Source organism: Ischnura elegans, chromosome 11, assembly GCF_921293095.1.
Source record: "Ischnura elegans chromosome 11, ioIscEleg1.1, whole genome shotgun sequence".
Classification (NCBI taxonomy): domain Eukaryota; kingdom Metazoa; phylum Arthropoda; class Insecta; order Odonata; family Coenagrionidae; genus Ischnura; species Ischnura elegans.
Genome location: NC_060256.1, coordinates 89,859,385 through 89,884,824, shown reverse-complemented (window position 1 = coordinate 89,884,824; position 25,440 = coordinate 89,859,385). Strand labels below are relative to the sequence as shown.

Sequence of the window (25,440 nt, the reverse complement as noted above, 5' to 3'; positions counted from 1 at the left end):
TTATCAGGTATCTGTTTTATGTCCAATACACCATAGAGCTAGAGCCGTGATTGATGGTAAAACACAAACTCTTTAAGGTTACAAATTACTATTGAAAAAAATTTCACTCGTAGTAGCATAGGTGCATCATCTCAAAGAAGTTAAGAGTTAATAGCAGTTATGTATGCCATTACGAAATAGTGCATGCAAATTATTTATCTGGATATATTTTCTTCAAGGTGATAATTTACATTAAGCAGGTTTTTGGCCTCTTTCAACCATGCATTGATGTTGCATAGCTAGTAACCTTATTGACATAACCAATTCTAGTATGGATCAGTAACAGCGATCACGCTTGGCTACAAAGAGCTGAAGTAAGAAACATCCTCTAGGCGGAATAATGAGATCAACAGGTGCCTGCCTTAGTACTATTGTTTCTTGCAAATTGCAATTATGAAAGTGATTTTTCTACCCCAATACCTAATAGACCAAACTAAGATAATAGACATATTCCCAGTTCATTGTGTTGATTTTTATCTGGCTTTTCTTAATCAGACCCTTGACTAGGCATTCATTAGTATGTGATAAAAACATAGCTCCAGAAATGTTGATTAATTTTTAATGCAAAGGAATTTTTCAATGTAAAGGGCCATTTAGGGCCAAAAATTAATTGTCATATTTAAGTATTTATGACTGACAGAAAACTAATAACAAAAAATCTTCTTCCTTCGAGGCTGTATCTGGGACCAATGCTTCGAGTTTTATTAAAGATATAGAAACTGTAATTAAACCAATCAACTATCTTATGTATGCTGGCATTAATTTACTTCATGTGCAAATGCTTTTGTACTGCCAGGATGTTCGACAAAGATTTCCGAATGGTATGGAAGAAATGCTATGCATTGAAGTGTTAGTCATTGTAACGTTTTAAGGTTTTATAAATCCAAGTTTCCTGTGCTAATTGATTATTCTGTCAGACCAAAATCTTTTAAGAATGAACCAGAAATTTGGCTTGGGTGTATTCTTTGATTCTGAGATCCACACCCTCTCAGCAGGTAGGAAACAAATGGGAATCACTTTCTAACACTCACAATTAAATATATGAAGTGTTCGTATCTTTTATTACGGGCTCCAACTGCCTAGTCAATATCCCATTACCTATTCCTCATATGTACATACACAAATAATACGTATCATCCTATTTTTCAGATAATGAGAGATTATCAGAGTCTTTTAAAATCTATTGATACTTTTCATCTTATCACACGAGACATAAAAACATTGTGTTCTTCAAAATACCTTTTTTCCTATAATCTAATCATCAAGCTAGTGGAATAGTTTGTGAAAGGTCATTGCCCATTTAATGTTACTGAAGGAGGATTTTTCAAAAGTTTACCACAAGAACCGCTGTACATAAATTTTTTTATTCAGGAATATAACTTGATTACAATGTACAATCAAAAAGTCCCTTTTTGATGATTCTACAAAACATGAATTTCACTATTTTATTCGCTAAATGTTATCAGAAAGAAGAAGATGATGATGTTGGTAATGAAGAGGGTAACAAAATAACCAATTCAGCTGGCATCAAGAACAGCACAGAAGGCCACTGAGTTACCAATTACCCTCAATCTGTAGTAACAGATAGCTAAAGAAGAGACAGGCTGCTGCAGAAGAGTGTTTACTTGCATCCTCACACCACTATGCGTCATACACTCAAAAGGGAGCTCCCAGGGCTATGCAAATGCACTACAACAAAAATGCTTGGCTGATTTCAATGTACCCATACCCAATGAAGGAACTTTCCCACGTAAAAACTCCCAAAAAATGGTGACTTGTGATTTTACATGCTGTGAGCACTGAAAAGCATAAATTCAGATTGAGATACATATGGGAAATTTAAAAAAAAAAAAGTCGGCTTTAACGTGTAGAAATGCTCACATAACACACCATTGGGAATAATATGTTAAACACAAGTCCCATGTAAGCAAGGTTGCTAAGTAAAAATAGCAAAGGAATAAATGTAAAATAATTACCAAAACCTTTAATCTGAAATATTAGTTTGGGAAGGCTGCCCAAAGAAAATATATTTTGTGCAACTTTATGAGCAAGTGAAGGTAATGTTTTTGGATGTGGTGAACTCCTTTCAAGTGACATAATAAGTAGGTATGTTAACAGTAAATCCCACATGATAAATAAAATAAAATAATATGTAATGATATACTTCATTCAATGAATGTCACTTTTTCAAAGTTCACACCTTGTACTTATTGAGATGAATAACAATATTCAATAGGGCTCATGAAACTTCATGAATGAGCCAATTAAAATGAAGATTCCAACAAGTAAACTGCACATCTTGGGTAATTAACAATACTGAACTCAAAGACAGATTTGACCATGGTATATCGCCTAATGGGACAGAATACACAACATTAATGTAGGAACAAGTCATTTTATCCAATAGGATATAATTTTTCCCTTTTTCACTATGGTATGATTTTTTTTAACAAAATGACCGAACAGCAAAAATGGCTACAGCTTCTACAGTAGAAACCCACTCCCTATATTGAAACTATTAGAACCTAAATGGCTCTACTGAGATAGATTTCACAAGCCTAACATCTATCACAGCCCTGGTAAAGAGGTACAACAAATGTCCCTTGCTGCCACATTTGAGTCAATATAACGTTACCAGAGCCTCATGGCCTATGTTACACTCACCACCGAAACGAACCAGGTGAAAACCATAAACACTTTCTCACTCCTAATAATGGAGAAGACAGCTGTCACAGACAGTCAACTTCTTTTATGCACAATCACACAATGAAAAATCCACACTACAAAAGGCCTTCTATATGCATATATTTCTTCCCAGACATACATCCCTTTTTTTTAAGATCCCAACCCTTGAAGATTATGAAATGTCAGCATGCTAACTTAAAGAATGTTTTCTGAATTCATTTATATTTGTGTAGAACACTGAAAATTTTACATGAAAATCCCATGCACTTAAAAGTTCCAAGGCAACCAGTGTGGTAATGTTCACGTACAAAGTAGTTCAGCATGTGAATATAAACCATCACCCCAGGGGCAGCTATAAGCACTTCTTTTGAGAGCAAAACCAGGACCCTGGAGCAATGCAAAAAAAACTCTACATACCTGCCCTCTGGACTGAAATATATTGATCTATTTCACTGGCAGCCAAATCAAGGAATAAGGAGTTAGGGTAAGGAGTGACATTGTAAGGAATATGTGAATGGCTTACATGTAGGGTATGGTTGGTTTTTTTTCAGCACTTGATCTTGTACATTGTACAGCCTCTGTTGACACACAGGTGTCATAAAATTCACATTTCTCAGAAAGGACCACTTTGAAGGTTCCACATACCCCCAACACAATTAAGAAATGTTCCTTGCTGCATTGTGTCATTGAGTGATATGTGAAATCCACACACTTTTGAGGCAGTTGTATGCCAGGGTATACAGAAATAAAATTTTCATCTAAATCAATTTTTGTAATGTTAAAAACAGAAAAATTGTCCATTGCACCTGTGTGGATCTGTGCTCTCACTGGAAATGGAACAAATTTTGATACTCCCAGGCCTGGCATTTCCAGTCCCCAGTGCTATGGTGAGAGAGGTGGGCAGATACATAGGCAATGGTTGCCCATCAACTATTGCCTTGTAGACACAAATAAAACACCCTTGCACAACTGCAAGATGCATATGAATGATGCACTTCAGTCCCTCATGCTTTCTTTTCACACAAAAGCACAAACGGCGCCTACACAAGACTCAAAAACCTTTCAGTTGTATCATGGTGGGGAGAGGAAATTTTTTTCGTGTACCCTAGAGATTAGGGTATTGAGATGCAACATCTAGCCGTCAAAACATTCACACATCCACACTTGGTCAGTTCAGAAAAAAACAGGCACACATAAGATATTTGGTCGCACCACAAGCACATGTATTTCGGCCTGCTACGATCCCAAATTTTTCCCCCCATGGAGCCTCATGGCTTTCGACCGTACTTGATGACAGAGAAAGGAAGATATCCCAGATATCTCCATTTCACTACGTGAGTCTGGCACGCTTGGGTGAAGGAGTTAAAACCTCTCCGTCTTCTTCCTCCTCATCCTCTTCTTCCTCTTCCTCGTCAGAGTCTCCCTCATAGTCCACAAGAGCCTTTTCAGAGAGACAAATAAATTGCTTAAAATAGAAGTAAAAACGATCACATGCACACAGAATATCATAATTACCAACTCCACTTAAAGGAGGAGCCTTAAAAAAGAAATTTCACACATTTAACAAATGGAAAATGATAATCTGAAATACCTATATCACATGTGATTATAAACCAGACACTTGTTTTTTAAGTAGGCCCAACAGCTTTCCCAAGTCTAAATCAAGATAAAATTGTAAGCTCATTTTAGCCCTAATATCACTTTTGATACCAGAAGGTGCATACACAAAGGAATATCAACTTAGTTCCCTAATTGAATTAAACATGATTGAATTTTATAAATATTACACCTATTCTCTGAATTTTCTGGGTATTCTCAAGTATCACAAAGGCAGTTATTTCATTAAAAAAAATAATAATTAGTAAATTGAATTCAATACACAGGCAAACTTCACTGTAATAAAAATTTTGACTATCCAGATTTCCCTATTTAATTCATACAACACCTTATAATACTGTACAAAGTTTCATACAGCAACATCAATCATGGAATTTGGTGGTACATACATTAGATTTTAGTATTTTTTTCCATACAACCCAATTCTAATCCTCAGATCCTTAGAATCCTCAGAAATTTTTCTGAGGATTCTAAGGATCATCAAAATTCAGTAAATGAATAGAGGCAAAAGATATTAAATGAAAGAAAATTCATGCATAAACTGTCACTCACTCACGCAAACAAAATTAATGAAAGTTGCGGCCTGACAGAAAAGTTAAAGACAACAGTAGCTATCCAATTAAGCAAGTTATTCAGAAAATTAACAATTAGGCAAATTGCCATCAAAAAATGGGCAAGACCAGCAATCAAACTTGGTACAGTGAAACCTCGATATAACGACACCCCACGGTGCACTAATAAACACTCGCTATAGCGAGTTATCGCTTTACCGGAGGTGGAGCAAATAATAGCCAATATACCTGTTGCGAACAGATATACAGGAACAGGAGTGGTGCGGCGACAGATAAACATCTATCCGATAAACGTAAGCATAAATCCAGACGAAAGGCGATGTTTTTTTGCATCACTAAATTTCCTTACTCAAATAACGACTAACTATTCAAACAATTTATAAGCACCGCACTGAATAAAAATCATGCAAAGCATTGTTTCGTCATCATTATATTTATCGAACGACAGTTTACCACATAAATTTGAGACTGAGCACTCCATTAACTTCATTTCTAACAGATCGCTAGCAATTACAGAGGTTAAGGAATCTTCATGAAAGTCTTCCGGCGGTGAAACCCTCGCTGTGGCGAGAGCCAACACCGAAAGGGTCTCGTAAAAACGAATTTTTTAACACGCTTATTATAGGGTCAATTGACGGTGCATCGGCTATCTCTTGTAATAGCGGGGGTGTCGCTATAGCCCGTACTCGCTCTAACAAGGTTCCACTGTATTTTACTAGAACAATTGAAGTCTGATGTTTCAAACATGAGCATCTGTTTCCTTAACCTAAACGAAAGTCAATCAATAGGAAATGAGAATTTCTTCTTAGCCAAGCATAAAGAGGTCCCAACATCAGGTGATTAAAAGCAAACTTAGCCCCTCAAAATAAAATAAATGAAGCTAAAAATAATGGTGGCCCACTAATGGAGAACTTGCACATGTTTTGGAAAAAAAATGAGATAGAGGATGATGAATCTTGCACAAGGCAAAAAAACCCGAGGGCTAGGTAACGCTTTGTTCCCAAGAGAAAAATTCTCAAAAGTTATCGAAATTCCAACGGTGCAAAAAATGGCGTTCGAAAGAGGCCGTGGTTTATCTTGTGTGTCTGACGTCACAACTGCTGTTCTGAGGACTCCGAGGCAGTACCGTAGCTGGGGCTAGCGTTCCAGCCGCTTCCTCGGGGACTCTGGGCAGCACCAAGGGGGGAAAGGCAGATTTGTGGGGAGGGCAGGGGAGCCTTTAATGGTAATTAAATGCAACTTAAATGGCAATTGGGGCCTAAGTCTGTAACCTGAAAGCTCCTTTCTCCAGAGAAACGGTTTTCTACCGTAGATTCCTCCCAACAGAAGGCTGTAACTTGGCGGAGAAAAGATCAGTTCCTGGCCGCTACCGGGGAAAACTCTGATTCTCAGTATCAGATAGGAACGGCAGATAGGTATGAAAAATATTGTATTTGAAGCCAGTGATTGAGTGAAGATCCAACAATATATAAAGAATCAAATGACATTCGAGCCGGAAAGGAAACGATTCTCACTCGTAATAAGGGCTATTCAATGAATAGTATTAATCCATCATTATATAGTAAAATATCAAATAAAAGAAATTGATCAGGGTTCCCACTCGATCTAAATTATAAAATTAACGTTTTTTTTCCAGGTTTTCACCGTCTAAATGTCTCAAATTCATGGTTTGTAGATAAACCAATTTAGGCAGAAATATTGATCACTTAACAATCATTGGCCGCACGTTAAGTACAAATTTAACAAATGCGACAGACACCGTGAATCCAAACGCAGCAATGAAAGTGCTATCTCTCCTGACGTCACCTATCGTTTGCAAAATTCAGCTCCGGCAAAAGGTTGTGAGTGGGAAAATAGAGGGACCAGGGTGCCAGGGAAGTGAAGAAGTGCCTGAATTTACGTTAGTGTTAATGAACACTTTGGTTACCAGTCTTCCGGCTTTGGCACAGGCTAAAGGTCTATGTGTCATCATGACACACAGACCAATAATTGTGCTTCAAATATACGTGTCCATTTAAATCCGTGGCCATGTCTGCACGTGACTGACCTTGAAATATGATCGCAATATCCATTTTTCTTTTAATCTGTCAATTGCAGTTCTTCGATCGTAAAATCAAGATTGAGACTTGGGGAATTGAGGAGTTGAGGAATCCAAATTATTAGAAATGTCTTCAAAACAACAGTCAATTCTTTTTTAAATACCTATACGTATTATTTATCAAGGCTTTAGGACGAAATTCACGGCTTTTTCCAGGTTTTTTCACGGCGGACAAAATTCACGGTTTTAAGGTTTTCAAGGTTGAGTGAGAACCCTGCTGATGCAGCAACATGCATTGAAATTTTTACTTGGAAATGGATAAATTGATGTAAATCCATGGCAGATATATTTGTTGATTATTACACACAAGAAATTATATTATACCATTGAGAAAGGAGAGATTAACCCTTTGAGTGCGGATGGCATAGCATTGATGCCCAGCATAGGTCCTGCCAACGGGCGGGTGGCATCACATTGATGCCATGGCGGCCTATGTCCTTCAATCGCTCCCTACGCTCCTCCGCTCTGTTCTTTCTACTCTCAAGATGGTTTCCCGCACGCACATTGGATTAGGCTACCTTGATATGCCTTCCGTTTTTGAAAAAAAGTTTATATTTTTTTAGTACATTTTTTTACATTTATGGAGTACTTTTTAATTTGTAAGATTTTTCGCCATTACAAAAAAATTAAAATGTGATATTTTCTTTACTCTTCTGAATATTTGTACTAAATGTTGCCATATTTGAAGGTTATTATCCCCGTTTTAGTCGTATTAAAATTTTTGTAAACAATATTTAGTCATAATCTTCCTTTCATCTCACCGACGAAAAATATTTTCGTATATCAAAATACGGTCACAATACACAAGCTAAACACAGTTGAATAATATGTTTCTCTTTTTATTATTTTTTAAACTTAATATTTACATAATGCCGTTTTAACTCATAACATTCTTCCATAACATATTTGCAACTCATTTTCTGAACGATCCTATCAATAGGGGTTTGATTATATTGGTTTCGGAAAAAGAAATTCGACTTTTTCTCATTTATTTCGTTTGAGTTTGTTAAAGTTACTAGGCTCGAATAATTACGTCCACCACTTCGTTATTCACGGGAAATATTGAAGGTTCTAGGAAAACTTTTATATTTATTTCATTTTGAATGAGAAATTAGAATTGGGGAAATCTTTGGGGAAAAAATGATCAAATTTCGGGGCTCAAAAAAAAAAAAAAGAGTCGTTTTATGTCACCGCGGAATAGACTACAAGTCACTCTGTGTCTCCTATTATCTCAATTGTTAGAAGTATTTTTGCCATTCTTATGAGAAATGCATGCAAATGCAAAGTATTCTGTTATGTGCATGTGGTGGAGAAGGTGAGCTATTCCTGCTCAGTTTTTTCGACTCTCGCCATTAGTACAGTCTCTACTTCGGACATCTTTCGATTGCGTGCATTTTCACTCCCCTACAGAGATTTTATTTTTTTATAATATTACCGTATAGCCTTTTTCTTTTGGAAATTTCAGTATTTTACATATATTTAGCCACTTACGTGGAATATGGGAGAAACCTTTATTTTTAATTTTATTCCTATTCTCAAACCCCAAGGACCGTTTATGTATCAGCCTTTGGTGATCTAGGCTTAGAATATCTCCTCGCAATAAAACTACCTCTGGCACAATTTACTCAAGTTTATGCATGGAACACTGCATTGAGTCTTCTCCGCGAAGGGTTTTTTTTTTAACTTTGAAGCAATTTACATATTTTACTTCAACCAAATAGAGCTATTATAATTAGAAAAGACCGAGCATAGGGATATTACTCGTGGGGAATGGGGGATATTTTTAATCTGGTATACCTAATGTATGATTGCATTAAGTATTACAAGATGGCCATCCATTCCAGATTATTGGAAAATGAAGGAAAATAACTTCGATGTTTCTTGTCTTCACACCACATTTTCCCGAGACCGATTTCAACTAATTTTTCGTTGCATGCATTTTGGCAAGGACCCTGGAGTAGATGATCCGATACCAAGAGACCCCTTGCATAAAATTCGACCCCTTTTGAATTTATTCACTCAAAGAATGAAATAAATTTACTATCCGGGTAAAGAACTCTGCTTCATGAGTCCATGTTGCTTTGGCGCCACAAACACGGCATAACATTATACAGTAGACTCTTGTTATTACGAAGTTCACGGGACCGAAAAATCGGAGGTTCGTAATAACGAAGTTCGTAAGAACGTTTCTTTTAGGAATCGTCGAAAGGAATAGTGTATTATAAACGCGATTAAATTACGCGGAAATAAATATAAACAGGAAAATGCGTTTCAGTTTTTCAACAGAAGACTGCGCCATGACGCAATCGAGGGTTGATATCTTCCCGAATACATGAACTCCGATATTCAAACTCGATGCGTCCCAAGACCATGTTCCTAGGTTGATAAAATTACAGTCCGGCCACCGAGAGTTGTCCAATTACAGACCAAATGGTCTAGGTCCGGGGAGGGGGCAAGGCTGCCAGGTAAGAAAGGGAAACGCTTACAAAGTGTTCCGTGAAGAAAAGATCCGGAAGGGACGACGAGCGTCAAGGACCTAGAGGAATAATCACTTGTTCTGTGATTCGAAGAATGGGCTTATTTTGGTGGATCAGGCTTATTTCGGTGTTCGTTTATGCATTTGACAACGTTGTATGACTAGGCGAGGGTGTGAGGTGCGTTTGGGGGACAGCGGTTGGCTTTAAACCGTGCTGGCGCAGGATTATCCGCCCATCCTATTGTGCCGTAATCGGACAACCCTCGCCAGCCGGACTGTATGTAATTTATCGCAGAGTAAGGTTATCCTGCGGGATGCAACACTGCATCACACGTATGCGCTTACTCACGCTTGTGGCGAACTGATCTAGCGGGGCCTGCGATGCATTCGGAGCCGAAAAAATAGCTCCCCGCGGTGACGAAGAACGGGCGAAACGTTGAACAGTTCCTAAATTCACACCATTTTCATTGATACCTTATTCAGATCATGATCACAGTGAGAGTTTCCCAGCGCCACACCGCGTAGTATCGGCCAAATCGAAAGGCGCCAAATTTGAAATTTGAAAATTTTGAATGCTCCTATCTCTGAAAATTCGTAAATCGAATGTGCATAGGAAGAGGTCTGACTGTACATCCTATTTACGAACGGTTATGAGTAGGGCACCCTGACTACACAGGAATGAAGCTAGTTATATGATGTTGCGTGTAAACTGAATAAAGAACCATAATTGACGCTCTTAGGCACAGTAAACGAGAATAACTTAAACGTGGCGCAATTATTGAAACTTAAGTTTAGTGAATATCCACCTAAATACCGTGGCTTGTGCGTGCAACTTCGTAATAAAGTTCATATTGTAACTGCCGGGACCGGGACATAGGTTCGTAATTTCGTAAAAACGAAAATTTCGTAATAACGTTTCTTTTACTATAGCTTGGATAGGCCCTTTCGACGGGACCAACGGTTTGCTTCGTAATAACGAGAACTTCGTAACAACGTTGTTCGTATTAACGAGAGTCTACTGTATATGCTTTCAGGGCCTAATGGCGTCGTGCAAGATGCTATAATTTACAGTGGGGCGAAGGATCCTGATGTTTGAGGCAGGGGACATGCAAATAAAGTCGTGCGAAAATTAATCGATAGATTTCATCTCTGTGGACACAGTTTATACAGTCGCGAAGCCACGATTTTGAAATGAGGGGTTTTTGCAGGAGATTTTAGGGCCCTTCCGGAGGGTGCGGGGGCCATCTTACCCGTTTTTGGCGCCTCATTGGGGGTTGTAACCCATTACCCCCCCTTATGTGGCAACACTGCTGAGTTTACGCATGGAAAATTATAATAATCTCTTGAAATATCTATTGAGTTACTCAAAAAAGACACACCTCTGAAACTCTAAGGACAAACAGAAAAATAATACTCCTCACGTTCTAAGAACGACTAAAAAGTGGCTCTGATGATATATGATGTGCAGAAGCTCCAGGGCTGTGTTTGAAGCCTTTTTTCAAAGAATTCCACAATTATTAGTTAGTTTTTATAGCATTAACGCAAAATAAAATGTCAAAAAGATAAAATAACTTTCATATGTTTGCATGCAAATCTAAGTTACTGGTAAATTTAAAAATTTATAAATGTGAAAAAAAAACTTCAAAAACTTTTATTTGCCCAAAATATGATGCATGGAAAGTGGATGATAACTGAGAATATATTTATCTTCTTTTATAATTCAATTCCGCCATCATTTCAGAAATTATTTTAAGCTTCTTAGTTGCTACGCAAAGATTAGTTGCCCGTCGTCACCTAATGTTTGTGTAACGGGTTGCATAAATATCCGGAGCATTGTTTCACATGGGTGCGGATGGCATCACTGTGATGCCATTAACAAATTGTTTAACAAATAGTGAAATGAATATAAAAATCTTTTTTGTATTGAAATTGTTTACATATTTTCGAAAAATAAAGTGAATGCAGTGAAAAAAAATTCTCCGCCAATGTGAAACAACTCTGAGAAAATTTTACGCAATGAAAGGGTTAATGCGTTATACCGAAGCATTTATACGTTTGAGATGCAGTTATTCTAGTACAAATGGCCGTGTATACATTGATGATATATATTGTATATTATTTGCACTTCGGATATTTACTTTCATTGGCGTATGCGTGATGAGTATGGAAAAATATAATTAGCAACGTCAGTATTATATACATTTACACTCGAAAAGCAATAAATACAGCTCAATGTCCGACAGAATAGAAAAATTATAAAAATTTTACAATGTACAAGAGAATCGTAAAGAAAATAACGTTAAGTTATATGTGTGAATAGATTAATTCCGTTACAAATACCTGCTTAGAAGAAATTAGTAACATATGTTTGCAGCTCTTAAAATGTTATAGTTGAGGAATCCAAATTATTAGAAATGTCTTCAAAACAACAGTCAATTCTTTTTTAAATACCTATACGTATTATTTATCAAGAAAGAAAAACATGACTCACATAAAAATTAGTGTTCTGGAAAAAAGTGGGACATTTTCTCACCTTTTTATACAAAGTTAGTTTAACATCTCCTCCAGGACTGGGTGGTGAATTTGCAGCGGAATTGCTTGTGAGATTGTTGTTCAGCATACCAGATTTGTTGGTGTTGTTGAGCATCTTGGGAGAGTTGTTGTCTGCTTTTTTATCAATGATTTTACCTATAAAACAAGGAGACAACAATCATCTAAGAGAGAAATCAAGAGTCGACTTCATCACCACTCTTTCATTGTGTCAGATACCGGAATTTTATCCGATATGCTGCCAGTTGGGATGATTTCCTAATCAAGCTCCATAGATGTCCTCAATGCAGTGACGAGCAAAGAGCGATCCATTTATTATTTATTTGCAATACAGAATTTCTACTAGCAAGGACAGCATTAAACATTTATGAATTTGATATATTACATCATTACGAATTATTTCACTTAACATCCATGAAGCTAACCAATCATTATTTCATTGCTTATCAAAGAATGAGAAAAAAATCAAGAAATTCATTACAAATACCAAAATTTGATAAGTAACGGCTCTTGATTAACTGATTGCTTAATTTTTTGTCCTTTTAGCTGGGTATATCAAAGATCATTGTTGTCATCGAGTCTCCTGGTGATGTTCCCAGATGAAGGAATGAAATATTAAGCTATCAATCATTCAACTCAGCATTTATTCCAAAAATTTTCAATAAAAGTGCATTTAGCAAGCTGTCCAATGACATGAAAATAGAAATCTATAAGAGCATACTAAATTATGACAACTAGTTGACAGGGTGTGAGTAGTGGTTGATGCCTTAGAAAATCATGCATCAATGTCTGAGACCGAGTCTGACTAGGTTAATCCCAAACACTCATTATTCTACTGCACTGAGCTTCCCCCTATGGTTGTTCAATCCCCTGGGAAGATTCACGCCATGTGCCTGTCGTATTTTGCCTTCAAATTTTCCATGGCTAAAATTCTGTTGCGTAACCCTGCATGCACATGCAAAGAGTGGATTGGAATTCTTTCCACTCCCTTTAATGGGATGCTGGTTTCACTGAAGAATTAATTTAAAATTTTGGATCCAGATTAGATTTCTTCAGCAAATTTGGATCCGATTAATCCGGTGAAGGGCAATATCAGTAAATATTTGGATCTGAGGTATCTGATCAGACCATCCTTAATATATGTAAATACTACGTTAATTGGAAAGAACAAAAGAGAGAGACACATGTATCAAAAGATAGGAATGAGGAAAGAAAAAAACTATCAAGGCTACACCATCAGGAAAATAACCTAAATCTGAGGATAGAAATGATGTAATATAAGTTCAAGCATTTTCAATAACATATTTTTGCATTACCTATAGTATCCAGGTCAGACTCCATCTGCTTTTTTCCTAAGATATCATTGCTAGCTGGCATGGCTTCTCCATCATCAAAGTCATCGTCTTCATTAAACCACATTTCCTCTTCCTCCTCCAACTGCCGTTGATCTCTACGATATCGGCTGTTCCGTAGAATGGAAGGGACACTGGAACATATCGAACTACTTACATTAATTTCCTCAAAAAGCTTACCTGTGACACATGAATGTTGGACTAAACAACAAGTACATGCCGGAGCAGTAACCTCAATCATCTGATACAAGGTACTACGATAAAAAGATGACGAGAGTGAAAGTTTCAGTTTCAGCTGGTAACCACCATTCTACATAAAAATCATTTAATGCTTTGAGGGGAGTCTCGCTCTTTTGATGCTTTACATGAGCGAATTTATATTGCTTTGTGCTTGTTACACATATGATGAGCTTCAGTTGTAAGGTGTGTGTCAGGCATTTGAATTGGTTAGAACTTGAATTTTTTACTTCGAGAGATGGTTGAAACACTAGGATCTCTGAACTTATGAGGAGCAATTTTATCATCACTGAAACGTCACAGATGCACTGGACTAACTTATGAGGGTTATACATGAGATTTGGAGCCCCAATTTTCAAGTACCGGATGAAGAACCTCTAATTTCTCTTGGATGCCTGAACGTAGACAAATATAACACTGTTCAATTTAATTGCCAGGGGAAAAAATTCCCTGGAACTGGGAATCAATCCACAAGCCTTTGACTTCCAAGGCTGCTTGATTACCATGGCAAAGAGCCTCGGCAAATTTACATGGGAATCGAGGAACCTATGGAGCATAGCAAAGTATAAGTGATGCACCAGTCCACACTGATAACTCCAAATACGCTGCCACGTCACCCTCTGCCACTGATGACAACATATTCGCCACCCACGTTGACTGTTATAGCAGTTGAAGGCTACATATAAAGCCAGCTAAAACCCCCAGGTCATGGCAATTAAACGATTTATTGATTTTACAAATAATATTCTTACACAACTTTGATGATAGCGCTTCCTGTCAGCAGATTTCTGAACATACTAGCCTTGACAGCTCTAATGGTATTCGTAGCACTGACTGCTCAACTTGAATTATCAAGTACTCGCACATCCTTAAATGCTTTACTACACAGAGTTTAGCTAATAGTTATCCAATGTCTAACTATGGGCCATTTAAACCTGCTGAGAAATTAGGTGAGCCAGTTTTGATCAGTACGCTTTGTATGCAATTTTCCCCAGTGCCATTTGGTAGCTACACTCAAATTGCCAATAGAGGTGGAATAAGCATACGGATTAAGGAAACGCTTGCTGCCGTTACCACAATGTTGAATCCCAATGGCTTATTTGCATTCTAGAAATAAGATACTCTTATCTGAATGTTGTTGAAAGCCAAAATGTTCGTTCACTAGACTTTTTTAACAGCTCATTTGGCTGTCATTTCACTGGGGCAACAGAAGACATCAAGTCAGCAAAATTCAAGAAAACCTTCCATTAAATAGATATCACGTAGCTCAGAATTCAACATTAACCATCAACCTTGGAAAGCACATTGAATTGACGATTTTTTTCTATAGTATGTGATACCTTTTTGTGACTTAAAATTATATTTTTCATTCATGGAAAGCTGTTCCAATCATTACAGACTCTGAAACCTAAAATCAAATGGCAGGTGCTCAGTGTTTTTCTGCATTTAATGTTTAACATTTTCCCCACAGAAAAACCTTATATCAGGATTCAACTGAATTTGGCAATGCAGAATGAAAAATGCTAACCAATGAGATGCAATTACAGTATTAATCTTCCTACAAGAGTAAGTGAAATGGTTACAATAAAAATCAGTAGATGTGTTTCCAAAGGCTAATTCACCAATCATTTTCCTTTGTCTAATAGTAAGACATACATCTCCCTTGACCTTTCTCTTATGACATCGGATCATCTCCAGGGCTAGCGTGGCGGCGCCAAGACCCACTTGGAAAAGTCGAGTTATGTCTGCATGGCTTCAGCAGCGCATGTAGAAGTTTCTGACTTGGCGAAAAGTGCAATAAGCGTAACTGTAAGTCCTATTGTCAACAGATACAACAGAGAATTTTCGTTACAAGAGGTAGGGAACATTGAAGACAAATGCAGTTATTCAGCAAACAATTATTCTTCCTGCAAACACATCTTGGAAAAATTGCCAGATTATGGGATTGTGGATTGACAGTGCTCAACAGTACTGAAGTAAAAAGATAAAAAGTTAATCACTTAAATCAAAAGAATATACAAGTTTCCCAAGCTTTGCTCTGCAGAGATAGCACTGATTTTGGGTGTAAAGCAGACATCCATTTAAATAGGTCTTGAAAATGGGAAGCAGGTTGTTTTCCAAAATGACAGTACAAACTTAACCACTCCACCGCAGGAAGCTCAGAGAAACATTTACTAACAGTTTAAGTAGCTAACATGACTGTGACATTTTCAAATAAAGCCCTTAAAAAATTTGAAGTGATGCACAGCAATCAAAATACTAGTCGTAAATAATTCTGCTGTTAGAAGAGCAACAACATATCACTTCTGCAGGATTCAAAATTTTGAAGAGGCAACTATATAACTGCTGCACACTCATTAATGCTGTATTTTATACTATTTTCCTTGTTTGAATTAAGAATGCAAAATTGTAAGCAACTGATAGCTAGAAAGGTATTTAAAACAACAAAGCATTTACCTCTCAAGGGATCTATCTCTGTCCTTGAGCTTGTCTTGATGCTGGTCATACTTGAGCCTGAGGGCTTTGAAGGTTTGAACATAATCCACTCCATCTAGCACCTTTCCAAAATTCTCCACAACATGAGTACATAATGATTTAATATCCTCCTGTGAATAATAACAGAGTTTGTGAAATGAAAGACTACAAACCTCACTGTACACAAAGGCAATTGACTAAAAAACTCACCAATTTAATGAATTCAAACATCTCCAATATGGCAGAATCAAGTAGATTGTATCTTCCATTATTCCTAACAAATGCATCTATCACTGGAGCAAATAAATTACCTCTGATTATGTATCTATTGTAAAATTCATCCTTTAAGGCAATAATTTTTCTCATAAACCTTAATGCACCTGGAAAGAAAAATGGCATCACAAAATGAGGACATGATCGGAATATGCGTAGCAGTGTGATCCATTTCCAATTGTTCCATAAAAATGAACTTACATAGAACAAGATGAGTGTGTTTGGACTTCATTAGAACCAGAACCCGCCTAAGAAGATCCTTATTCAGAATACAATTTTTAACATGGTATGTATGATGCTCAACACAGAAAGACAAAAGCTCTAAAATGAGCCCTAGTAACTGCACTGTCTGGTAGTCTTCCTTAGATGGTTCGTCTTCTGCAGTGTTGGCAAGAAGAGGAGCTGAGAAGAAAAAAATTATTATTATTAAAATTCAACAAGAACTATTGCTCCTTGCTCACTCCAATTTCTACTATGTACAGAGAGTAAATTATACTAACAATCATTATCATAAAATCTAAATCTCAACATTGTCACAGACAATGCATTGCATATTGCATGAAGAAAACTGATTCCCAAAAGATATTTAAGAAAACCAAATACATGCAAGTTCACATTTTCAAGGCAAGATGATGTATCTTTATGGCAGTAACATAGGTGGCATGCATCAAAATCTTTCCCGAACTAGGGAAACAAAACATTACCATTCTTTAAAGACTCAAGCCCGCGAAGGATAGAAACAACATTGATAACTTTTCCTTTATATTTGGAATAAAAATATGTATTTTACACAATTGCAGAAAACTAAGCCTTTTATCATCAGAATAAAAAAAAAACGATGCCTAGCTTGTGAGTATGATTATGTCACATGAAATGCAGAACAGCTTGCATTTCAATTCCATATTCTTGCAATGCCACATTAACCTTCAATTATGATGATGTCCAAGAGAGAAATGCCCATCATTCAACCAAATGTTTACTTTAACAAACTTTATTTATTTTCTACCAAGAATAACTGATGAATGGATATCAAAATATAATGCAATATTGCTAGCCTTTACACCCATGACATTAAGCCAAGTTTTTTTCAAAAGTACTAGCAAAAACCAACGCTTGAGGGACAATCTAAAATGGAGTCTTACAGTGGAAATAGCAAAAACTATTACGTATCAAGTTACTATCTTAAACACAGACATGCATTACAACTCATTATGAGAAATGGAGAAAACACAAGACTTCAAGAAGCTTAAAGAATAACCATAATCTTAAACGAAAACTTAAAGCCCTCTGTGGTGAAAATAGTTCTTTTTTTAATTTTTTATTTATTTAAACCCTAAACCAATTACCCTCGAAAACAGCACAATATGCCCTATACATCGGGAGTTAGAACAATCAACAACAGACGATCACACACACCCATGTCCTGGAAGGGACAACCTATCCAGGCGGGACTCGAACCCGCGACCTTCGGCATGGCAGGTGAGGACTTATCCCCACCACCACCGAGGCCGACAAAATAATAAAAATACTGGAAGAAAACATTACTATAGCGAGGATATCTGCTGTCATAGCTGATGACAGAGGAAAATTCAAGTGCTAAAAATACTATACTCACCAATGAGTACATGTATACTATGTTTGTAGAAGTAGTTCAGGAAGTCTGTTTTTTCAGTTTTATTTGCTGAAGCCAACATATTTTCAGGATCTAATAATATCCTCAAAATGCCCATCAGCTGCACCGCTCCACCCAACTCCGGATCATTATCACAGATCATTTGTTCGATGACAATATTCATTAGCATTTGGTCCTGTGGATAGATAAGAGGAACAGATTATTGAAGATGCATCCACAACTTGTTATTTCACAAAATACAACAGGCAAGGCAAGCATTCTCAAGTTAAATGAGAAAATCATACTTCATCAGTGTTGTTGGCTTGCTGGAGTGTATAGTCCCGAACTACGGACGGTGAATATTCCACAATGTGTGTGAGAATATCTATAGATGCTGTTTTCGTTGGTGGGTCATCCATAGCTAGAGTTATCTCCAAAGCAGGAAGAATGCCCAGCGAGGACAGAGTCTGTAAAAATAGATTGTTTGGATGATATAAAACAATGAGCATTTAAAATTAAAGCAATACTAGAAGATGGCAGATCCCTTCTGCATTAACAATATTCTTCAATAGATTTCTACTAATGTAAGCCACAGAATTGAATCCCAGAAGCCCAGAACTGATAATATAACATATTTCCCTGAGTATAGTTCCTACCTCCAAACTCTCAGTGAGAAAAGTAAAGGGGTGAGGGGATAGGGACATCAATTGTTAGTATGCGGCAAGTGACTTATTTTTTCAAATTGAATCCCCTGCAAGCGAGAGGAGGGAAGTACTACAAAAAAATAGCATAAAAAGAGGTTACTGGCACTAACTTGAGGTTCATTTCACAACTACCAATGATACTACAATTCTAAATTGTCATTACTTACTAAACCAGAAATGAAGTTGCAAGTTGTCATACTGATTGCGTTGAAGACTATGACACTCCAAACGTATGTTAAAACAAATTGCAAATAAATATCATCTATTTCACACTGGCTGAAAGTTTGCGAATGCGTGCAAGCACACTATTTACCATTCAAAGGAAATAAATTATACACTTATTACAACAACATTATATATTATAAAAAAAAAAAATTCAATTAATGGATTGGAATAACAACTAAAAACATCTTTAACATTTAATTAGCTTATAATTATTTATTTTTACCTTGTAGAATGTTTCTTTTCCATTTGGCTGAAGATTCTGAGAAAAATTACAAAATTCTTTAAGAAATAAAACCAGGTCCCTGCGTTTTTCATCAAGAGTTGACTCATCAGTTAGCTGGGCAAAAAGTTCATTCAAAAATTTTCCATCCTCCTACAGAGAAAGCAACATCATCATGTAAGCATAAAATTTATTCAGTAACAGTTAAAATTCATAAAAATACATCCACAGTTGCATATATATTTTAACTTACCTGTATCAAATTCACTATTTCAACTTTGTTAAAGAAAATAAAACTTGAAAGAGTAGAAAGCATATTTTCCTCAAAAACAGAGGGTGTTGGTAGAACTACATCCTGAATATATTGTACACGATAGGTTTGGTGAATTTTAGTCAATAGCTCTGTGTTTGTAATGGGTATTACTTCCCTAAACCTGAAGGGAGAAAAAAAAACATTGAAAAAAACTGCCAAATCTTACTTCACATATTTTAAATTTTAATTCTTAAGTGATTACCTAGCCATTTGTTTCAGGTACTGTCTATGTTGTTTAGGTGATGGAGACGATGGATCATATTCGAGGCATCCAACAACATCAAATATGGTGTCATCTAAAAACATTGCATCACATTATTGGCATGTCAACCAGAATCAATATTATCCAGCATGGAAGGACCAAATTCGAACACTTACCTGAAAACATTACATCAAACAGGGCATTTTTATTTAAAAGAAAAATGTTCTTAAAAATTTCGTACAAATGATGGAGCCCCTCCGTATTTTCCAAATCTTCACAGATGTGAAATAAATTTAGCAGCTTCTTAATATAAGTTTCACTCTCAATAGCAATGGCCAGCTTTTCTTTCCGAATTGGTGAGGTCAAACAACTTGATATAAGCTAAAAGAAAATAACAAAAGATATATAGTTACATTGGAAAACTATTGCATGGAGGTTTAAGGCTTAAAAAAGGATATTTCATTAGAATAGTATAAACATATATAGGTTTAAATATAATAGGGTTAATTGATATAACCAAGTATTATGACATGAGATTCTGAATTTTACATCACTTCACTATGACATCATCATAAAAATTATTATTATATGTACAAACTTCCTTTCACAAGTAATACAGTACTAAAAATACTATACTGATCATAAATCAAAACACTAAATCATAACATAAAAATTAAATTGTATTTTCCTATCAATTTCCATCAGAATTTAAAATACCTGTTTGATTTGGAAGTACATTATTCTTGTTAGATTATGCAGATAAAACACATGTTTTCTTTAAAAAATAATTCAATAACGCATTAATTCATGCTATACAAGAATCACTGATATTAACTCAGTAACATTATATACTTAAAAGAATAAATAAGCATCTATTTCAGGTTGGCAATATACTAAAAATAGGTCTGTTTTCAAAGGATTATATTCACATTAAATATCTTTACCCCGAAAACAAATACATAATTGGTGATTGATAAATGTAACAGCATTCCGTTCAAACCAAAGTAACAATGATTTCAATCAACAACCATTGTGAAAGCTTGATATCACAGTTACCATAATTTTAAATGTCTAACGAAGTACATTATGACTAAACAAAAGAATTTTAAACGCATTGAAAACTCGAACCTAAGGATTCAGGTGAACACAAGGGATTCGCAGGTTCTTAAGATATGAAATTAACACAAGTATTTAATGGCTGTACATGACAAAAAAGATTGAATGATATGAATCTACATAACCAGAAAAGGAATGTGCAAATGATTAACTACCAAATACCACAAAACCAGTAGTTTAAAAAAAAAAAGAAAAAAAAACTTGAAGAAACTGCTATAGTCAATTAAGGCCTGGTTACATGGTACATTAAAGCCCTGTTTACACGATACATTAGCACGTACGAGTTAATGTATGTTTGCATGAATGATTTTTGTGGACCGGAACATGTACGAATACATGAACTAAATTAGAACAGGTTCTATTTTCTGTGCATGCATTCGCACAAGTTGGTGGTAACACGGTGCATTTTGGCATTCATTCTTGCATTCATACATTTAGACATTAACCCATTACTGTTAATGTATCGTATAAACAGGCCTCAACACATACTAGTTAATGTACGTTTGCGTGAATGATTTTGGTGGACCGGAACAAAGCATGTACGAATGCATGAACCAAATTAGAACAGGTTCTATTTTCTGTGCATTTATTCACACAAGTTGGGTGGTTACACAGTGCATTTTGGCGTTCATTCTAGCGTTCATACATTTAGACATTAACCCGTATGTGTTAATGTATCGTGTGACCAGGCCTTTGTAAAGTCAAAATTGAACTACTGATTGAATAATAACACTAAAGTTAATGTGAAATAAACAATCAATATGCTAGTTTTTTTAGAGTAAATCGTGGCACAAAATTATATAAGTCATCTCAAATATTCAAATTTTAAGGTAGATTAAATGAAAACCAGATAGTTCACTGCTCATTATTAGCATATTGATTACATCATAAATGTGAATCAAGGACTTCATTAAATAGCCATTTAACTTTAGAACTAATAACAAACCTCATCAATTTCTTCTAATCTACTGAGTTCACATGGTGGTAGTTCAACTGGGAGGGCAGCATCTGACATATCATCATAGCGCTCATCCTCAGACTCTTCAACGATGTCTTGGGTGATGTCAACAGATGGATCCTTCCCTTGAACCTAAGGTAGGTTAAGGAAAACAACAGAGTTAATTTCCGCTCATTAATCAAAGTGAAAAAACTTAGCCTCAAGATTAACAAAATAAGAGGGAAATCCATTTTTTAGCAAAAAAATATTGCATTTAGTGATAATTTCATACTAACGTAAGTCAAAGTTTCTAAATGGATTCGGAAAAATCCACAAATTAATCGAGACATGATTACCTCTAACATCAAACCTACAGCATTTAGGTTGTGGGAAAGTCCACTCCATTTTGCACACAAGAACTTACCTGACATATTTTCTCCCATATTTCATCGCAACCAGCTTTTTCTTGGAAACTTAGTGCCAAGTCAAAGTTGTCACCTTCGGACCACACGATTAACGTGTCCTAATAGCAAAGATAAATACAAATGGATTAGTATCATAATTACTGTTCCATACTTTACACAAATATAAATTTAAGAGGGTTAATTTGAGGGGCTTAAAGCTAACCTGTTGCTTTTGATACGCTGTGTCGGGTTGAATCTTAGACTCCAATAGCAGGGAGCCTGCAACATTACAATACACAGTCAGTAAATGGAAAAATTTGAGACAAAAATTGCAATACAAATTGATGTAATTTTGTTGTTCTCACCATCAGACTCGGCCCTCACGAGTAGTGAAACTCCTTTAAGGCGATCAACATATGAGGAAGAAACATGCCCAGTTCCTCGGTCATCCCATTGTCTGTCTGCGTTGAGTGCATATAGCTTGACACGTCTTCTTGTGTCCGTCATGGCCAATAAAAAATTTAGAAGGATTGCATACCCTTACATCCCTGGATAATGTGACCTGTCGGCGAGACATAAGTATAAGCCACTTCTTCCCTTGTAAGGCGGTAAACAAACAAATGCACACAAGGGATTGATACTAACTACCGACGTTTAAATAAATAATGACATGAATTTAGTAATGAGCAAAGATAGTATTAAATGGAAATAACTAGCTCCTGATTTGTTCTTTAATACATCCAGATTTGATCACACAATTCTGGAATTAACTAACAGCATGCGTTTTTCATGATGACACGATGGTGTTTCTGTTGAAATCAAAAGACAAAGAAGAAGGGAAGTAACCGACTTATTTCATAACATATAATAATTTTCGTGAGAAATAATAATAATCATAGATTCTTCACGCAGACTTGATTTCGGGTCACTCATTATGTGTAAATAACAGGATAGTGGAAAATTGGAAATTAACTAATTTTTTAGCCTTGCACACTACTCAAATTTTATTTAACTTGAATTGTATCGGCTATATTGCAGATGAAGGAACGCCAGAAGACCGTTTACATGCAATATTTAAAATGTCAACAAAGAATGCCATTCAAGCATAATAACGAGCACCGAAATATACTTATTCTAATGCCTATTTCAAACAACGTTACGCATGTACGCAAGTGCTCAAAATTATCCTACTAAATGTATTTAAGCAAAAACACACCACACCTAGGCTCTTACGACAACGGAATCATGCTCTGTATTGATGCCCCTCCGTAGGTATGAATCACGATTCACAACGATTAAACACAGAACATCGACAAAAAGCATACTCTCGCTGCTACAATACAAATCCTATCTACTAAAGAAACCTTTCTCTAGTTATCGGCAGTGAATTTAAGGCCACAGTCATAGTTATCACACAAAATTTATGCCAATGCCCGTACGTTTTACCGTCGACATACATACGGCAGCCGCCTCAGATGGAAATCATCTTCTTTCAAGCTAATTTTTGCATGTACCAGTGGAAAATGAAATTCAATTTATATACAGCGCAAGTAACACACTTAAACAAATAATTACCTATTATCTATAGATTGACGTACTCTCTCACTGAGACACAACATTACACGCCATATTGAATTCACAACAACGCGCTACGGGGTTTACAATGTGGAGTGCAAAGACCCCCGCGAAATATGAAATCATGTGGCGAAGGATTATTGCTTTTCATTCAGGCGTTTTATAGCAAAGTAATTAGTAGAAAATAATTTTTTGAAGTATCAAAAAAAGCGCTTCACATACTTTGAATATGATAATTACATATGTAATACAAATACATCAAATTCCAACACCACGGGTTTTGTAAAAATAAAAACGATCAATAAACAATTGAAAGAACTTCAGCGTTGTTGACAAGTATGTTTTGATTTGTAGTATTCATGCGTATTTCTAAGATAACTTGAGCATTGAAGCGTACTGAAATATGCACGGAATGGAACCCACAATATGATTGACGCCAAGGAAAATATGGAAGAGCATCTAAATTGTAGTTGGATGAAATTGACCGAACATTCAAATCATATAGGTAAGAGTGTGGTTATTATCGCATAACCTTGATAGATAATGATAAGATAAAAGTCCATTTATCCATCATATCTCTTATTAGCTTAGTATTGTCGATAGTAAGAGAAATCTACCTTGTTTAATCAATATTTTAATACGGCTATGATTCATCGGAGGTATGCATAAATTTGAACATTCAGGGAATATTATATGAAAACCAATATTGCCCCATTGGATTACAATTTAATTCCCAGGAAATAGAGAATAGATTTTTCAAAAGTTTGAAAGTGACTATAAGAAAAAGAAATGCAATCATTCACTGGCAATTAAGTTCATAAGTTTAAGCGCATCGTAGCAAACTCATCACAATGGAAACAAAGATTGACGATCACAATGGCGGCTTTTTTATCCTTTAAGAAATTTCAAAATTTATTTTTGGGATTACTCAATCGGCTAACCTCGTTTTGTTTGTTACTGACTCGGTGAGGCATGCTCCTAAACCTAGTTCATGTTCAAACAACTGTTGTTGTCCACCTGTTTTCTAGTTTCATCGAAACATTTGATTATCAAAAAGACATAGTTGAGCAGCCCAAAACGAAATAACCAACATTATTTCAGTGAAAATTACTTATGAGCATGCGATTTACGGTTTTTCGCGGGTTGGCCGCTAATAAGAGGGTTTAAACAGAATAATAACAATAATTTCGCCTTTACTTATCAACCGAATTCAGGATTATGCAGTACTTCTTTTTTCAGTTAATTTTATGGACAGTATACAGCCATGGCCTGGGAAATGAGATGAAATCCATCCGCCTCGGAATTCGAACCCGCGACCCCTGGATTAGCCATCAAGTACCCAAAATTACCCCACCACCACCAAGGCCGTCCGGTAAAGTAAAAATCCTAGTGAAACAGATGAGAGGGGAAATACTTCAATGAAGGCGATTAGACCGCTTTATCTATAATTTGAGAACTCATAGGAGAATGTACTCTCAGAAAATTTCGGATGAAATAATTATGCAACAATTTATTAGAAAAACTTGAGTGTCTCCGCTAAAATAGAAGTCTGGGTTAAGCCGACATGGTGTAAACGTTATGTTGCCAGAAAATAATTCCTGAAAACTCTGCAAGTGAAAAAACATTGAAAATATTACTCGAATTTGCTTATTGACCCATCAAGTATATGTAATGGACAAGTAAATGCTCCTTGAAAGTGTACAAGTTTGCCATTTAGAATATACAATTTATAAGTATGAATACATTCATTTATTTTTT

General features: G+C 36.0%; 1 protein-coding gene across 2 annotated transcripts; it reads right to left on the bottom strand.

Annotated features, from left to right (window-relative positions):
- Positions 1–1,384: 1,384 nt before the first annotated feature.
- On the bottom strand, positions 1,385–23,782 carry LOC124168423 (serine/threonine-protein phosphatase 4 regulatory subunit 3). 2 transcript variants are annotated; one of them, XM_046546642.1, is made up of 17 exons: positions 23,683–23,782; positions 22,473–22,669; positions 22,331–22,386; positions 22,128–22,226; positions 21,713–21,856; positions 19,827–20,031; positions 19,651–19,744; positions 19,389–19,569; positions 19,139–19,288; positions 18,292–18,453; positions 17,990–18,182; positions 16,576–16,776; positions 16,312–16,481; positions 16,084–16,232; positions 13,354–13,538; positions 12,021–12,175; positions 1,385–4,165 (listed from the first exon to the last, which is right to left on the bottom strand). In XM_046546642.1, exons 2-17 carry the CDS (start codon positions 22,612–22,614, stop codon positions 4,055–4,057), a joined length of 2,397 nt encoding a protein of 798 aa, XP_046402598.1. In that variant the 5' UTR covers positions 22,615–22,669; positions 23,683–23,782; the 3' UTR covers positions 1,385–4,054. The 2 variants fall into 2 exon arrangements, with proteins under 2 accessions (XP_046402598.1, XP_046402599.1); XM_046546643.1 differs by having other exon boundaries at positions 13,354–13,523.
- Between the last annotated feature and the right edge of the window lie 1,658 nt (positions 23,783–25,440).